We start from the raw sequence: 17,039 nt of genomic DNA, 5'->3' as shown, positions 1-17,039 counted from the left end.
GCCGTGGGTCTGCGGCGGGGATTTGTTCCCTCTTCGCTTCCGTAGAGGAAGTCGCGCGGACCTTCCTCCGGGGTTTCGGTGCCCTCCCCCCTGCCCCTTCCCCGGGGTCCGGGGGTGACATTGCACCGCGCCCCTCGTGGGGTCGCGTTGCCACCCCACGCGGGCTCCCCAGCTGGCGCGCCCCTCCCATTCGCCTGTCCTGGTCAGGCCCCCACCCTCCCACCTGCCCAGCCATGGGGGCTGCGGTGTTTTTCGGCTGCACTTTCGTCGCGTTCGGCCCGGCCTTCGCGCTTTTCTTGATCACTGTGGCTGGGGACCCGCTTCGCGTTATCATCCTGGTCGCAGGGTGAGTAGGGGGTCCGGGAGACGCGGGAGAGCGTCGAAGAGAGAGGTGCGGAAGGGGCTGGAGGAACTGGGGCGAGCCCGGGAGCCTGAATCGGGGGCGCTAAGTCCGCGGTGAAGTTTGGGCGGGGGTGGGGGGTGGATCTGGGAGATTTGCCCTTTCCCGCAGTTGGTTTCCACCTTCCAAGGATCTCACAGATTACTCCTATATTCCTCCCAGCGACGTCAGAGAAGGCCCAAGGCCGAGACTCGTGAGGGGACTGTGCTGACCTAGGCTGGCCGAGTCAGGTGCCCTAGGGGAGGATCCAGTAATGGATACCTCGCCCTTCGGTGCTAGCACACTCTGGCTCTCATCCCTCTAAAGACTTTTTAATCAGATTTCTCCCCTTTCCCCTCCGTTCACGTTTCTACAGATGAGTCCCTTGGTGGAGACAATTACCCTACCTGGTCCCTGTCTCCCTAACCATCCGGAAGGCTAACTTCCACCTTTCATGCACCTTTGGCTGCTTTCCCTCCTTGATTTCTCTGGCTGCCCCTACCACTGTCTCACTGCCCTTGTCTTTTTCTCAGGGCATTTTTCTGGCTGGTCTCCCTGCTCTTGGCCTCTGTGGTCTGGTTCATCTTGGTCCATGTGACTGACCGGTCAGATGCCCGGCTCCAGTACGGCCTCCTGATTTTTGGTGCTGCTGTCTCTGTCCTTCTGCAGGAGGTGTTCCGCTTTGCCTACTACAAGCTGCTTAAGTAAGAAGATGGAGTGGTCTGGAGGGGAGAGGGGCATTGGGCTGCACTGTGGGAAATGGGGCAGCCCCTGGGTGGTGGTTTGGAAGAGGAGGCACTAAGGGAGTACATTAGAGGGAAAGGAGCATCCCTGCCTTCCCTCATGTTTCCCCTACCCCACCCCACCCCAGGAAGGCAGATGAGGGGTTAGCATCGCTGAGTGAGGACGGAAGATCACCCATCTCCATCCGCCAGATGGCCTATGGTGAGCCAAGGGAGAGGGACTGGAGGAGGGAGTTGGACAGCCCTCTCCTCTAGGGAAGTCTCTAAATATCCACATGTTCTAAGTGGCTTCTTATTTTCCTTCATCCGTCACTTCCAAAGAAAGGTGGTCTGGAGGGAGAGTAGGTGTGAAAGAATTGTAACCGGGCATGGGGAGGGGTCAGTGTTGAACAGGCAGCAGTGTGATCTCTGACATTGATGAGATCCTCCCTTCCCCCAGTTTCTGGGAGGGGTCGGCGGTGAACAGGCAGCAGTGTGATCTCTGACATTGATGAGATCCTCCCTTCCCCCAGTTTCTGGGAGGGGTCGGCGGTGAACAGGCAGCAGTGTGATCTCTGACATTGATGAGATCCTCCCTTCCCCCAGTTTCTGGTCTCTCCTTCGGTATCATCAGTGGTGTCTTCTCTGTTATCAATATTTTGGCTGATGCACTTGGGCCAGGTGTGGTTGGGATCCATGGAGACTCACCCTATTACTTCCTGACTTCAGGTAAGATCCACCTCTTATGTAGCCTTCACGCCCCATCCATTCTTGTCCCTGATCTGATTTATTGGCCTTCCCTGGGAGACTTCTTTGGCTCAACATCTCAGGAGGCTAGGAGAAGATCAGGGATGTATCTCCTCCCCATCTCCCTCCCTGCAGCCTTTCTGACAGCAGCCATTATCCTGCTCCATACCTTTTGGGGAGTTGTGTTCTTTGATGCCTGTGAGAGGAGACGGTACTGGGCTTTGGGCCTGGTGGTTGGGAGTCACCTACTGACATCAGGACTGGTGAGTTGGAGACAGGGGCCGGAGTTAGGGAGAAAAGCATTTAATGGTGAGTGGGATGTCGGGGAAAGGATATCATCACTTCTTAACATTTTGAACTTACCTTGGGAGGAGGCGGAAAGGTGAGTCTTTTGAGGTCTCTCACCTCACCATCAATTCTATCACCTGCTCTGGGGAGGAGATTGAATGAATTAGTCAAACTATAATGCAGAGGGCCTGAGGTGAGCAGGAGTGGCAGAAACCTTTGAAGGAGCTGAAAAATTAAGTCCCCTTAACCACAAGGTGTTGGTGCTCTGAAGGGAAAGGTGGGAGTTCGAGAGAGAGATCTGGGAGTCGAAGGTGCAGAGAGAATATGGGGTTTAGGTTGGGGGAGAATCTAATAATCTCTTTCCTACTTTTACCCTCCTTCCTAGACATTCCTGAACCCATGGTATGAGGCCAGCCTGCTGCCCATCTATGCAGTCACTGTTTCCATGGGGCTCTGGGCCTTCATCACAGCTGGAGGTTCCCTCCGAAGTGTTCAGCGCAGCCTCTTGTGTAAGGACTGACTACCTGGACTGGTCGCCTGACAGATCCCACCTGCCTGTCCACTGCCCATGACTGAGCCCAGCCCCCGCCCGGGTCCATTGCCCACATTCTCCGTGTCCTTGTCGTCGGTCTACCCCACCACCTCCAGGGTGTTGCTTTGTCCTTTTGTGACCGTTAGTCTCTAAGCTTTACCAGGAGCAGCCTGGGTTCAGCCAGTCAGTGACTGGTGGGTTTGAATCTGCACTAATCCCCACCATCTGGGGACCCCCTTGTTGTCCAGGACTCCCCCTGTGTCAGTGCTCTGCTCTCACCCTGCCCAAGACTCACCTCCCTTCCCCTCTGCAGGCCGACGGCAGGAGGACAGTCGGGTGATGGTGTATTCTGCCCTGCGCATCCCACCCGAGGACTGAGGGAACCTAGGGGGGACCCCTGGGCCTGGGGTGCCCTCCTGATGTCCTCGCCCTGTATTTCTCCATCTCCAGTTCTGGACAGTGCAGGTTGCCAAGAAAAGGGATCTAGTTTAGCCATTGCCCTGGAGATGAGATTAATGGAGGCTCAAGGGTAGATGAGCTCTGAGTGTCTCAGTACCCTCTCCCCAGACTGGACATCTTTTTCTCAGGCCTGAGGGGAACGATTTTTCACGTGATAAAGACCCTAATCTGCCTTTTTTTCTTTTTTGAGGTGGGGGAGGGAGGAGGTATGTTGGAACTCTTCTAACCTCCTGGGGCTATATTTTCTCTCCAATTGCTCCTCATGGCTGGGCTCATTTCTGTCTCTTTCTCCCTGGTCCCAGACCTTGGGGGAAAGGAAGGAAGTGCATGTTTGGGAACTGGCAATACTGGAACTAATGGTTTCAACCCTTAAGCACCAGCATCCCTCCTCTCCCCAAGGTGAAGTGGAGGGTGCTGGGGTGAGCTGGCCCTCCAGAGCTGCAGTGCCGCTGGAGGAGTCAGACTGCCATGACATCGTAGGGAAGGAGGGCAGATTTTTTTGTAGTTTTTAATTGGGGTGTGGGAAGGGTGGGGAGGTTTTCTATAAACTGTATCATTTTCTGCTGAGGGTGGAGTGTTCCATCCTTTTAATCAAGGTGATTGTGATTTTGACTAATAAAAAAGACTTTGTAATTGTGGGGGAACTTGGCTGTTAAGGGGGAGGGGATAGCATGTTCCTTGAGATTTCTGCCCTCTCGTGTCTCTTGTCCACTGATCTCCAAGCATAGCCTTGGTGCAAGGGCAGAAATCTGGGCTAGAGGTTTAATATGTCTGAAACTTTGGGTTAAGTGTTTTCCCAGAAGCTAATCTTTCTTTCCAGGGGTGGCATAAAATGAGTTAATCACCCATGCTGCTTTTCCCCATCCTTTGCCTATCTTTACCACCTGAGGAATTCAGGAACTTGTACAGCCTCAAGAGCCTCAAAGAACAGGGCAGAATTAAAGTCAGAAACTTTAATTTCCAAATATATGGATCAAAAATATACAACTTCACCAGCAACTCTTTATCCTAAGGAGAGATTCTGCAGTGTGTCTAGGGAAAGGGCCTTAAAGGTGAGGGGTAGAGGACTTTGGGGTACACCCCAAACTTCCCCTGCAGCTAAACAGTCTGTTCTCTGCACGAACAGCCCAGGTCTCCTCATTTCCTCCAGATGTTTGGAGAGACTGAAGGCTCTGCAGTTTTTCCTCGAGTGACAGGCTGGGTCCATTCCTCTCTGTAGGGGGTGTCCGGGGAAGGAGGACGTCTGCCTACTACTACAGTATTTCTGTCCAGACCCTATACCCCATTTTAGAGGCTTCCTGACAGTCACAGGGGAAGTCATCCACATCCACGGTATCGGAGAGGGAATTTATGCCTCAGTGGTGGCTCGCGCTGAGGTGAAGACCACACTCTTTCGATTTTCCAGCCTCTTCTTCCTGGAAAGGGGAATGGCTCATGAGAATGACTACCATCTAAGTGAAGCAGATTAGAGGTAGAATAGGAGAATGCTTTGTCATAGAAAAGAAAGGGCTGGGCAAGGTGGTTCTTGCCTGTAATCCCAGCACTTTGGGAGGCTGAGGCAGGTGGATCACTTGAGGTCAGGAGTTGGAGACCAGCCTGGGCAACATAGTGAAACCCCATCTCTACTCAAAATATAAAAAGTAGCCATGCATGGTGGCACATGCCTGTAGTCCCAGCTCTTCAGGAGGCTGAGGTAGGAGGACCACTTGAGCCCAGGAGGTGGAGGTTGCAGTGAGCTGTGATAAAGCCACTGTACCCCAGCTTGGACAACAGCGAGAACCTGTCTCAAAAAAAAAAAAAAAAAGCCAGGTGTGGTGGCTCACACCTGTAATCCCAGTACTTTGGGAGGCTGAGGCAGGCGGATCACCTGAGGTCAGGAGTTTGAGACCGCTGGCCAATATGGTGAAACTTTGTTTCTACTAAATATACAAAAATTAGCTGGGTGTGGTGGTGTGTGCCTGTAGTCCCAGCTACTTGGGAGGCTGAGGCAGGAGAATTACTTGAACCCGGCGGTAGAGATTGTAGTGAGCTGAAATTGCACACCACTGCACTCCAGACTGGGTAACAGAGCAAGACTCCCTCTCAAAAAAAAAGAAAGAAAAAAGAAAGGACTGGAGGAATGGAAAGTAGGACCTCACCGAATCTTTCTAGCAATGAAATAAGCAGCCAGCAGAAGGCAGAGACAGCCAACCAAGATTCCTACACCTAGACTCAGCATTTCACCTGGGGGAGATAAAGGTAAAAGGTGTCAGCCTAGGACTAACAGATTTTCAGCCTTTCCCCTACTTGCTGAGGATGCCTCGCCTCCCCCCAGTACCTTGTAAGGCTGTCTTACCTGTTGTATACAAGGGTCCCTCTGTAAGAGAAGAAAAGGGGTCAGTGGGACTTCAGATCCCCATCCCAGCTGGGGAGCAGCACTCTGCTTCTATGCCTGGGAGAATTACCCGGGCACCCTGGGGTGGGGGTTGGTTCCCAATCCAAGCTAGTCCTGGAAACCCCTTCCCCTTTTAGCCTTTTTTTCCCCGTAGGCTCCCTAGTTCCTGCCATCTGTCCCTCAGTTTCCCATCTCTTCTGAGTTACGCAGAATCACCTTGGATGAAAGAAGCAAAGACCATTCGCTGATTGAGAGGCTGAGGGGCTCGGTAGTTCTGTACCAGAGGCTCAGAGGGCTCCTCTTCTGTGGAGAACAATGTCTCCTGAAGCTTTTCCAGCTGAGGAGCAGAGCGTGGGAGACGTGTCACGGGAGTGGGAAGGGGTCTGAAGATACAATCGTGATCTCTCCCCTCACGTCATTTCTCCACCACTTACCTGTTCCGTTGAAATCTGGGACCTTCTGTAGAAGACTGTCCAGAGTACACTCTGGTAGCAAGGGGGAGTTGTGAGCGAGCCATTGTAGCGGAAATACTGCCCCAGCTGTGGGGGGAGCAGCTCTCTCAGGTTGAAGGGAGGCACTGAGGTCTTCTGATCTGGGGAGAACAGACTGGGACTCATCTTCCTTTCAGTGTACCCTAGCTTACCTAGATAGGGCTCCCAGAAGCAAAATTCCTTGGCTCTAAGTAATTGCCTCATCCCAAGACTAATAGTTTTTGAAAGTTTTTTGAAAGTCTAATCTCACTTCCTGCTGTAGATTTTTTTTTTTTTTTTTTGAGATGGAGTTTCGCTGTTGTTACCCAGACTGGAGTGCAATGCGCGATCTCGGCTCACCGCAACCTCCACCTCCTGGGTTCAAGCAATTCTCCTGCCTCAGCCTCCCAAGTAGCTGGGACTACAGGCGCGCACCATCATGCCCAGCTAATTTTTGTATTTTTAGTAGAGACGGGGTTTCACCATGTTGACCAGGATGGTCTCGATCTCTTGACCTCATGATCCAACTGCCTTGGCCTCCCAAAGTGCTGGGATTATAGGCATAAGCCACCGTGCCTGGCCCCTGCTGTAGATTTTTAAGGCTCACCTTTATGCCTGATTTCATGCAAGTGACTCAGAATGTGTTCGTAAGCTATATTCTTAGTCTCACCCACCTGGAAGGGGAGGAAAGAGAATTTGGAATGAGTCCATCTTTGGAATAAGACATTTATGTACAGAATAAATGGTCGGGATGGGCTGCTGCCTGCCACAGGAGGGAAACAGAAATAGGTGTGACGGCTGCAGAGGAACTGGAGAGAAACCTGGAAGGGACTGGGAGCTACTGACCTCGATTAGGATGCCCAAGACAGCCAGGCCCTGAGGCCTCAGAGCAGCCTCACTCAAGCTGTCATAGGACTCAGAGTCATAATGTACAACGTGGAGCTGAAGGAAGGAAGAGGAAATTGAACTATGGAATGTCCCCACCCACTTCAAGGCCTTGATCCTAGCCATCACCATCCCCCTGCTGTCCCTGCCATGCACTAAGTCTGTCCCACAAAGGTTGGCCTTATCCCTCCAGTATGACTTTTCCCAAGGTCCAGATTCTTTTCCCAGGACCAACCATCCCTGGTACTTTGCCCGAATCCCAGCTATTTGTTCCCTGGTACCTCCGCAACTGTGGCTTCACCATTGATCTGGTGTTCTGACCCCCCTGGGGATCCTTTCTGACCCCAGTGCAGGTGGAGTTGGGCAGCTACATATTTTCGAGGAAGTCCACCCAGATACAGGGTAGAGGGCAGAGAGAGTTGCACTGTGAAGAAAAGAGCAAGCTAGGATTGGTGGAGGAATGCAGATACATTCCCACTCCTGAGTTATCACCACGTCTTGAGAGACTTGGCTCTCTTCCGGTTTCCTCCCCAAGTAGCACCCAGTTCCTCCCATAGACGAGTGCTCTTCTAGCATATCTTCCTTTTTCTCAGTGAAGATCAAATCAGTGCGATGACACTAACCTACCTATCGAGCTTGACTAGAAACATTTTGGTTTCTGCCTTGGCTACAGGAGCCTGATCCGCATTCTCATATTTCCAAATTCATGGACAAAGCTTTTTGAGAATTCGCAGGTTAGGAGAATGCTCCTGAAATTATTTATTCATAGCAGATGGGTAATGTGCTGACATCGTAACAAGGATTGAGGGTGGCACAGTTTACGCATGCTCACGAACACCCCATCATCACCCTCATGTACCACAAGAGGATCTGACTCCTAAAAGCTGAGCTGCAGCCTACAACTTCTTGGAGGCCACGCTTTTACCTGTGTGGCCATTGTTGTGCAGGTCCAAAGGCTCGGTGCCAGGCTGGTCATATCCGTGGGGCTGCAGGGCAGGCAACTCAGGGTCAAATGTCACCCTGTCGGTCTGGATATCGATGGGCGACTGGGCATTGTTTCCACACTCAGGGTAAGAGGCTGGCCAATGGTCCTGACCATGTGGGCCTGGGGGGTTACCGAAGACATTAGTCCTGTCCTCCAACTCCAGGCACCCTTCAACACCGCCCCCATCCCTTTGACCCTGTCCCCTAACCAAACCATACATCTGGGTGGAGGTAGAAATGGACTTCCCTCCACCCAGATTAAGACCCCGGTTGTACAAGGATGGGTGAGGTAGGAATCCTGTTGAGTATCATGCTCCGGTTCCCCTTCTCTATCCTGATGAATGCGGAATGGTAGCTCTTTTACTTACCTATATTTTGAGGACAAGAAAGCTGAATGAGGAGAGAGATACATAGAAAACCTGAATATCCTAAGAGATGGGATTAGAGAGTAGGAGTAGAAAAATGGGAGAAATAAAATGATCCTAGAGAGGCGAGGCACAGTGGCTCACACCTGGAATAGCAGCTCTTGGGGAGGCTGAAGCAGGTGGATCTCTTGAGGTCAGGAGTTCGAGACCAGCCTGGCCAACATGGTCAAACCCCGTCTCTACTAAAAACACAAAAATTAGCCAGATGTGGTGGTGCGCACCTGTAATCCCAGCTACTCGAGAGGCTGAGGCAGGAGGCTCACTTAAACCTGGGAGATGGATTTGCAGTGAGCCCAGATTGCACCACTGCACTCCAGCCTGGGCGACAGCACGAGACTCTGTCTCAAAAAAAAAAAAAAAAAACCGTCCTGCTGGAGGCTCCCTATCACGTGGACTTGGGATTCAGATATCCTGACTTTTCATCATTCACTTCTTGCTGTCACACTGACCTTTTGTCATGGACTCTGGAGTTCAGTTATGTCATTAATCGGTAGTTCATAGGAATTGAACTGTACCTCCCCAGTGTCACAAACTATCCCGCCATCCTCTTCGTCACCCCTGACCTCCAGCTCTGTCCCAATTTCAGATGCAGGTTAGGGGTATGATGGATTAAGATAGAGACAGCCAGAAGGAGACCTGGCAGCTAAGCTTTCCCCCCACCCAGCTTCCTTTCCACCCCAGCTCCCTCACTCCTACACGATTTACTGAGGACTTAACTAGCTTTTCTGCCAAATCAGGAGGTGTAGGATTTGATGATTAGAGCCGGATCTGAGAGCCAAATACGTGAAACTCAACGCAGTGGGACATCCAGAAGGGAGGAGCTGGGTTGAGAAGCTAAAGGAAGACTCCTCCCCACCCGCACAGCATGTCTTCCTGCCAGGTGAGGAGGTTCCCGCGTGAAAGGAGTGTCGGGAGGCCTCGAGATCTGCTCTCACCCTCATATGTCCAGTGTTGACCTGCAAGGCAGAAGGATTTGGGTTACAGCCAGCGCAGCCTGGGGCAGAGCCCTGGCCTCCACACTCCCCTCCCTCTAGCATTCTCTACTGCTCCACCTCCCTCTCGGCCGCCCCTCCTCCCTCTGCTCCAGCACTTTCCAAAGGAAGCCCTGAAACTGGACACCTCTGTGGAAAGGTCGGGGGGTCTATTTAAATTCACCAGCCAGGCTCTGCTGGTGCCTGCTGAGTTAAGCGAGAGGAGGAAAGAAAAGAGGTAAAGCCCAGGGACTAAAATTAACCTGGATCCAAATGTGCGATTGGCCCAACCCTTACTTTTCTCTAATCTGTGCCAAGTCAATCCAACACTTAGAAGATTGGGGTGGGCGCAGTGAGGGTGTGGGCAGAGGGTTTGAAGGATAGAGACTAGAAAGAGGGAAGGAGAAAGGAGTTCAGAGTGTGTGTGTGTGTTGGGGGGGTGCTACGGAGCGGGGAAGGGGGGATTATTCCTTTGCTTTGAAAAACTGCATGAATAAAGGCACTGAGCTGTATGGTCATAAGTAAATTCTTCCTTTCTGGTCCCAGTAGCTCCTTATCACCAGGAGGCTCTGCTCCCTGCATTCCGAGATGGTTAGGGGAGGGTGGGAGTCAGGGCAGGGTCTACTCTAGATTGAGGGTGGTGGGTGGGCACAGGCAGCCAGGCTGGCAGGGACAGGATGAAAGTGAAGCATTGTGTGTAGAGAAGAGAGCTGCCAGCTGGGTCACATGCCAGGCTCTCGTGCAATCCTGTCTGACTCAGGCTGGGGGGTCTGCAGGTCCAGCGCCTCCCCAGGGCCAAACTGCCGCAAGGAGAAAAGGAAGGCCTTCATGCAGGTTCATGCTGCATATCCAAACTCCTAGAAACGCTGGAGAAAAATCCTGAATTCCTTCCTCTCTCTCTCAGCCCCTTTACTTCCTCTAACTTGTGAGATGCCCTGCTCTTACCCTTGACCTATTCTGCTGGCCCAAGGGAGAGCTGGAGGCAGCCTCTCAGTTACCGACTCTGTGGGACCCCCCAACAGCTCGAATTCCCCGGTCTGTGAAGGTGCCCGTCTCTTCTGGTCAGAGCCTCAACGCATTTATTCGACGTCTCTTCCTCCTCTTTTCCTATGTTTTTCTTTCTCCTCAGATGAGATTTGTGACTCTCCATTTGGCTGCCCGCCTGCCCCTGTCATCTCTGCATTTGTCGTCTACCCTCTGGACACCCCCCATCCCCCCTGCTCTTTCCACAAACCTCAGTTACGCATCTAATGTGTGCTGATACTGTGCTAGGCATGGGAAACACAGAAGTGAGGTCTGTGGTTCCAGGGGACACTCCTGGAGCGCTTGAGCCTGTTCTCCCCAAAATCCTTCCTCATCTCCTGGGAGCTCCTGAAAGTCCTTTGAAAACTAGAGCGTCAAACAAACGTTCACTCTTATACTGCGGCTTTCAGGGGATAACTAGGGGGTTAAGTCGCTTCACAGAATGAAGAAGGAACCTTGGCCAAAAGGGGATGAATTGGAGATCAGGGTCCGAGCTGGCCAGGAGGTATTCTTTCCGCTACCCCCAGCTATCTATTCATGCCAGGCCTCTTTGACTCCCTACTTAAGGAGTTTGTAAATAAAGAAGTCCAGGAGTGCCAACTGGGGCCGGGTCAGTGGGAGAAAGAGCTCTGGGGGAAAATCTGTAGCCTGCAGAGATTCCAGCACTTGCCTGTGTACACACCCAGCCCCCCGCTCATTCTCCCCACCTCCAATAATAGCAAGGCTGGAAAGGCAAAAGATAAAGAAGGGAAGTGGTCTCCTCTACACTCCGCTCACTTTTTCCCTCGTCCCTGAGCCTATTATTCCAGCCTCTAGGCTTCCTTGCACACCTCTCCTCCCCGCGTTAAGCACACCTGGCGACATGTGAACATCAGCACAAATCAACACACAAACGTTTAGTTGTACCTACCCCCGTCTGCAGCCAGGATCCAAATCACCTCTAGCAGGAGGGCGGAGAACAACATAGTGTCCCGGGAAGGGGCACAGGGGACTGGGAATTTGAGGACTAGAGGACTAGGACAAGCTGGGGTGGGGGGGGGGAAGAGAGAGAGAGGGAGAGAGAGAGAGAGGAAAATTCTTGGCGTGGAGTGTATCGCTGCTTGTCTTGCTGTTTCTGTGTCTCTGTGGGCTTCCAGGGAATTTGGGGTTCAGTAGGGTACCATGGGTTTCTGGGTCCCCAGGACAAATCTCTTGCTGCCTCTTTCTCTGCCCTCTCTCTTTATCTCCCTCTGCAGTCTCCACTCCACTAGCGGGCCGGCGACTTTACAACTGCCTCCTGCTTTTAAGGTGGCTCTGGACGGGTGTATGTGGGGAGGGGGGGCTGCCTGGGCTGCAGGCGAGCAGCTCCTTAAATAGCCAATTAGGCATGCAGGATGGCCCCACTCGGAGCTGCATCGTGGCAGGTTTCACCGGAGCGCTGGCCCTAGCTCAGGAGTCCAGCTGGGGTGAGCTATTCCTTCCTCTGCTAATCACACAGATACTGCTTACGGGAGTGTTTCCTGGAAGCTGGCGGGGGCAAGGAAGGGATTTTGGGGTTCAACTCAGCCCCCTCAAGAGGACACTGTGTTTTCATCCCCCCGCCCTGGCTTCTCCTCTGCAGAGCAGCTCCCTGGGCGGCATGGAGCAGATGGCGGGGGTACCTGTTCCCAATTCCCTGCAGAATCTGAGTTGCTCTGGAATGAGAAGAGTCCAGAATGAGAAGATATGTAACAAGAAGGAACTGGGGATTCCGGGTGCAGGTGAGGGGTGGAGGAAGTCAAGAACTAAAACCCGAGTTGTGTCCTGAGTTCTAAGGGAGAGAAGTGAGGCCAGGAGAACTCATCTGGAGCAATCTCTTCTGTGCCTGTCACCACCCCCTTCCCACGGTGAGGCCTGGGTCCACGTGCCTGTGTGGCCTGGGAGGGGGGTGTTGTTTGCTGGATAAAGCCCATTTGTGTGCCCAGTGGGGGAGGGTGTAGCAGCACCATGGAGAGACAGCGGCTGTAACTGCCAGACCCAGCCACCTCCCTCTCCAGGGAGCCCAGATCTAGGGCGGCTTTTGTCACTGAAGAGGACACTGACCTCTGGCAGAGAGGCCAGGGCAGGAGGAAAGAAGGAGAGACTGTAGGAACAATCACTACCACCATCAGAAAAAGGCGGTTTCCAGAGAAAGAGAGGGGAGGGACCGGAGAGACCATGTGATCCAGATGGAAGAGGGGCCCAGGGTCTTCCCTCCAGCCCGAGGGCTGAGGCACATGTGGCACTGAGTGAAATCTGCCACCAAGGAGCTGTGCCGTGGAGCATGGAGGCTGTGGGTCTCAGGAATGTGAGCTGATATTTGCTCCCCACGGGACTGGAAATCCCGATCGGAATGTACATCCTAAATCCCTTGTTAGAGAATGTGAAACCCACAGATACTTTCAAGCCAGACATTGAAACCTCTTTCTCCTCCATGCCCTTTGCCAGAGGCACCAGCCTGGAGGATGCACCCATTTGAGCTCCCTGTGCCCTCCTTGCTCCTGCCGAGTAGCAATAAATAGCCAAACAAAGGGAGCAGAAGCTAAATAAGGGAGCAGGATAAAAGCCAAATGAACAGAATAATGCATGTGCTGGATCATCAGCTCCTGCAGAGACAGGCGCTCACTGTGCCTTTCTGTCCCCCGCGATTGATCTGCAAAGCAAAACCGTTTTGCTGATGTCATTTCCCTTTTTCTTCTATCACCCTCTGAATTATGTGTCCCCTTCAGGAAAGTTTTCTGTTTTGAGGTTCCCCAAAGCCCCATCCATCCCATCTAAGAAGAGTAAAAGGCTTGAAGTATGAATCAGACTTCCTGGGAATCACGGTACTTCACACACACACACACACACACACACACACACACACACACACACACACACACGACACCTTGGTATGAAAGAAGAGGTTTAGTGGGAAAGAATGACCTCCGCCGGGACAGGGTTCCCGTGGAGCGCTAAGCTGAGATTCCGATTCCCCAGGCAGGCAGCGTGTCTCGCCAGGCGCCACCTCCTGGCTCGTCTATGAATTTTTAAATTTTAATTTAAAATGTTTTGTGTATGATTCCTTATGGGAAGTGTTTCACTGCTGGTGAGCTTTGGGATTTTGCCTGCACCACTACAACTGCACATTGTGTCACAAAGATATCTTAGCCCGGAGTCAACACTTCCCTGACTTGGGTGAGCAGCGCGTCCAGGTGCTTGTGCTTCCCCAGACGACAAAGGCCCTCCTTTCCAGGACAGAGGGAGCCAGGAGGCGAGCGCCATCCTCCGCGCGCTTCACTGTATCTTGAGCTTCGGCTCTACTGTGGATATTTCTGTCGTTGCTTTCTAGCTGTGCTGATTTGGAGCAGGTGTCAAGAGGACCCTTATGCGTAAGTTTTGTTTCTTTGCTTGTTTTAAAGTGACGCCGCTCCCTCTCCCCACTCGGTGTTAGTTTCCACTCAACTTTGGCACCTTTGTTTAAGTCTGACCTCTCTCTCAAGCTCTACCTCTCTCGCATTGGCTTAAACCCAAACTGAGCATCCCACTGCCTTCTGGCGCCATCTCCTGTACTTGTAGATGTACTGAAACGTGACTGAGGTCAGGCACTTTGGGAGGCCAAGGCAGGTGGGTCACTTGAGGCCAGGAGTTCCAGACCAGCCTCGCCAACATACCAAAACCCCATGTCTACTAAAAATACCAAAACTTAGCCAGGCGTGATGGCGCGTGCCTGTAATCTCAGCTACACAAGAGGCTGAGGCAGGAGAATTGGTTGAACTCAGGAAGGGGAGGTTGCAGTGAGCTGAGACTCTGGCTCAAAAAAAAAAGGTTAAGTAATTTTGGAAAGGTGGATCCCTTTGGATCATTTTCTTAGTTTTCCAGTTCACATTACACAACAGATGCAGTATGAAAATCTTGTAAATTAAGGACAGGTAAAAGTTGTGGTCTGAAAATTTGCAAGTCATTTAATTATAAAGTTACAGTATTTCAGTTGCAATTTTGAATCATACACTGATTCCATGAACAGAACACACTGCCTGGTACATAAGTGTTTGTTGACTGAATGAATTTAGTCATTGCAACATTTATTTACTTTCTTTCACATAATTTTAGAGCAGAAGGGCCTGCAGGCATCATTCTAAACTCCTTGTTATACCTGATACTATGAAGTTTTCAGACATTTAAGGATTCAGCCACGGTTAGTCACAGAGCTGCTAGGCTGAACCAGAACAAGGACACAGGCCCCAGTGAGCTTTCTCCTACACCACTGATTCTTAAATATCACTGTGCATCAGAATCACCTGGAAAGCTTTTTAAATTTGGAAAACTTATTAAAATACAGATTTCTGACCAGGCGCAGTGACTGATGCCTGTAATCCCAGCACTTTGGGAGGCTGAGGCGGGCAGATCACCTGCGGTCAGGAGTTTGAGACCAGCCTGGCCAACATGACGAAACCCCATCTCCACTATAAATACAAAAAAAAAAATTAGCCAGGCATGGTGGTGGGTGTCTGTAATCTTAGGTACTTGGGAGGCTGAGGCAAGAGAATTGCTTGAACCCGGGAGACGGAGGTTACAGTGAGCTGAGACTGCACCACTGCACTCCAACCTGGATGACAAGAGCAAAACTCTGTCTCAAAAATAAATAAATAAATAAACACAGATTTCTGGACCTCGCCCCCACAGCACCTGATTCTATAGTTCTGGGTATGTCCAAATCTACATTAACATTTTTCTTTCTCTCTTGCTCTTTGTTTATTATTTTGAGACAGAGTTTCACTCTTGTTGCCCAGGCTGGAGTGTGATGGCACAATCTGGGCTCACTGCAACCTCTGCTTCTCATGTTCAAGCGATTCTCCTGCCTCAGTCTCCTGAGCAGCTGGGATTATAGGCATGTGCTACCATGCCTGGCTAATTTTGTATTTTTTAGTAGAGATAGGGTTTTCCCATCTTGGTCAGGCTGGTCTCGAACTCCCAACCTCGGGTGATCCACCCACCTCGGCTTCCCAGACTGCTGGGATTACAGGCATGAGCCACGACCGCACCCAGCCTCTCTCTACCTTTTTTTTTTTTTTTGGAAATAAGATCTCACTCTGTCATCTAGCCTGGAGTGCAGTGGTGAAATCATAGCTCGCTTCAGCCTCAAACTCAAGTGATCCTTTTCTCAGCCTCCTGAGTAGCTAGGACTACATGCACATGCCACCATGACTGGCAGGTTTTAAAACTTTTCTTAATTTTTTATAGAGACAAGATTTTGTCATGTTGCCCAGGCTGGTCTCGAACTCCTGTGCTCAAATTATTTGTCCAGGTCGGCCTCCCAAAGTGCTGAGACTATCAGTGTGAGCCACCTGAATAAAACCACTGTAAACATTTCAGTACAGGTGTTTGAGCAGACATGTGTTTTTATTGTTCTTGAGTAAATTCCCACCTAGGAGTGGGAATAAATAGATACTGAGTACTGGATTATATGGGCGGGGGGAGGTGGCGTATGTTTAACTTTGTAAAAAAAACTTCCAGGCTGTTTTTCTTTTACTTTCTTCATTTGAGACCGTGTGGCTCTGTTGCCCAGGTTGGAGTGCCATGGTGTGATCCCGGCTCACTGCAGCCTTCATTTCCTGGGCTCAAGTGATCCTCCCACCTCAGCCTCCCAAACACTTGAGGCTACAGGTGCACGCCCCCACACCCTTCTCATTTTTAAATTTTTCTGTAGAGACAAGGTTTCACCATATTGCCTGGGTTGGTCTTGAACTCCTGGGCACAAGTGATCCTCCCGCCTCAGCCTCCCAATGTTGGAATTACAGGCATGAGCCACTGTGCCTAGCCTCTTTTTTGTTTTTTTAATTTTTTTTTGAGGCGGAGTTTCGCTCTTGTTACCCAGGCTGGAGTGCAATGGTGCAATCTCAGCTCACCGCAACCTCCGCCTCCTGGGTTCAGGCAATTCTCTTGCCTCAGCCTCCTGAGTAGCTGGGATTACAGGTACACGCCACCATGCCCAGCTAATTTTTTGTATTTTTAGTAGAGACAGGGTTTCACCATGTTGACCAGGATGGTCTCGATCTCTTGACCTCATGATCCACCTGTCTGGGCCTCCCAAAGTGCTGGGATTACAGGCGTGAGCCACCGCGCCCGGCCTTGTTTGTTTTTTTAGATGGAGTTTCACTCTTTGTTGCCCAGGCTGGAATGCAGCAGCACGATCTTGGCTCACTGCAACCTCCGCCTCCTGGGTTCAAGTGATTCTCCTGTCTCAGCCTCCCAAGTAGCTAGAATTATGGGTGCCCACCACCACGCATATTCTTTGTAGAGACAGTGTTTCACCATGTTTGCCAGGCTGGTCTTGAAGTCGTGACCTCAGGCGATCCACCCGCCTCAGCCTCCCAAAGTGCTGGGATTACAGGTGTGCGCCACCTGTAATTTTTAAAAATTTGAATTTATTTATTTATTTATTTATTTTTGAGATGGAGTCGTGCTCTGTTGCCCATACTAGAGTGCAGTGGTGCGATCTCGGCTCTCCGCAGCCTTCATCTCCTAGGTTCAAGCAATTCTCTTGCCTCAGCCTCCCGAGTAGCTGGGACCACAGGCACGCACCACCACGCCCAGCTAATTTTTGTATTTTTAGTAGAGATTGGGTTTCACCATATTGGCCAGGCTGGTCTCGAACTCCTGACCTCATGCTCTGCCTGCCTCATCCTCAAGTTCTGAGATTATAGGCATGAGCCACCTTGCCCGGCCTATTTTATTTTATTTTTTATAGAGATGGGGTCTTGCCATGTTGCCCAGGCTGGTCTCATCTCCTGGATTTAAGCG

General features: G+C 51.3%; 3 protein-coding genes and 1 non-coding gene across 8 annotated transcripts in view; 2 read left to right on the top strand and 2 right to left on the bottom strand.

Annotated features, from left to right (window-relative positions):
- Window positions 1-35: 35 nt before the first annotated feature.
- On the top strand, window positions 36-3,760 carry APH1A (aph-1A gamma-secretase subunit). The gene is made up of 7 exons (XM_017966236.4): window positions 36-346; window positions 913-1,083; window positions 1,251-1,324; window positions 1,708-1,830; window positions 1,984-2,111; window positions 2,522-2,645; window positions 2,982-3,760. The coding sequence occupies exons 1-7, from the start codon at window positions 234-236 to the stop codon at window positions 3,044-3,046; spliced, it is 798 nt and encodes a 265-aa protein (XP_017821725.1). The 5' UTR covers window positions 36-233; the 3' UTR covers window positions 3,047-3,760.
- Window positions 3,761-4,065: 305 nt separating this feature from the next.
- CA14 (carbonic anhydrase 14) lies at window positions 4,066-11,515 on the bottom strand. 5 transcript variants are annotated; one of them, XM_002759865.6, is made up of 12 exons: window positions 11,420-11,515; window positions 11,170-11,283; window positions 9,201-9,221; window positions 7,782-7,961; window positions 7,138-7,280; window positions 6,818-6,913; window positions 6,579-6,645; window positions 5,936-6,093; window positions 5,718-5,838; window positions 5,463-5,483; window positions 5,266-5,350; window positions 4,066-4,542 (listed from the first exon to the last, which is right to left on the bottom strand). In XM_002759865.6, the coding sequence occupies exons 2-12, from the start codon at window positions 11,222-11,224 to the stop codon at window positions 4,476-4,478; spliced, it is 1,014 nt and encodes a 337-aa protein (XP_002759911.1). In that variant the 5' UTR covers window positions 11,225-11,283; window positions 11,420-11,515; the 3' UTR covers window positions 4,066-4,475. The 5 variants fall into 5 exon arrangements, with proteins under 5 accessions (XP_002759911.1, XP_035135566.1, XP_078211664.1 ...); XM_035279675.2 differs by lacking the exon at window positions 11,420-11,515 and adding an exon at window positions 8,209-8,230 and having other exon boundaries at window positions 11,170-11,284; XM_078355538.1 differs by lacking the exons at window positions 5,266-5,350; window positions 11,420-11,515 and having other exon boundaries at window positions 11,170-11,252.
- LOC118149365 (small nucleolar RNA U13) lies at window positions 7,623-7,726 on the bottom strand. The gene has a single exon (XR_004736747.1). It is a non-coding gene; the product is annotated as a small nucleolar RNA U13 (small nucleolar RNA).
- A 1,784-nt stretch (window positions 11,516-13,299) lies between the features above and the next one.
- Window positions 13,300-17,039, top strand: part of ANP32E (acidic nuclear phosphoprotein 32 family member E) — a 43,916-nt gene continuing 40,176 nt past the window's right edge. Inside the window, exon 1 of the mRNA XM_035279676.3 lies at window positions 13,300-13,627. The gene's annotated coding sequence lies outside the window, so the exon portion shown is untranslated. The remainder of the gene's footprint in view (window positions 13,628-17,039) is intronic.

The sequence above is a fragment of the Callithrix jacchus genome, chromosome 18 (genome assembly GCF_049354715.1).
Source record: "Callithrix jacchus isolate 240 chromosome 18, calJac240_pri, whole genome shotgun sequence".
NCBI lineage: Eukaryota > Metazoa > Chordata > Mammalia > Primates > Cebidae > Callithrix > Callithrix jacchus.
This window is presented reverse-complemented; position numbering and strand designations above follow the sequence as displayed.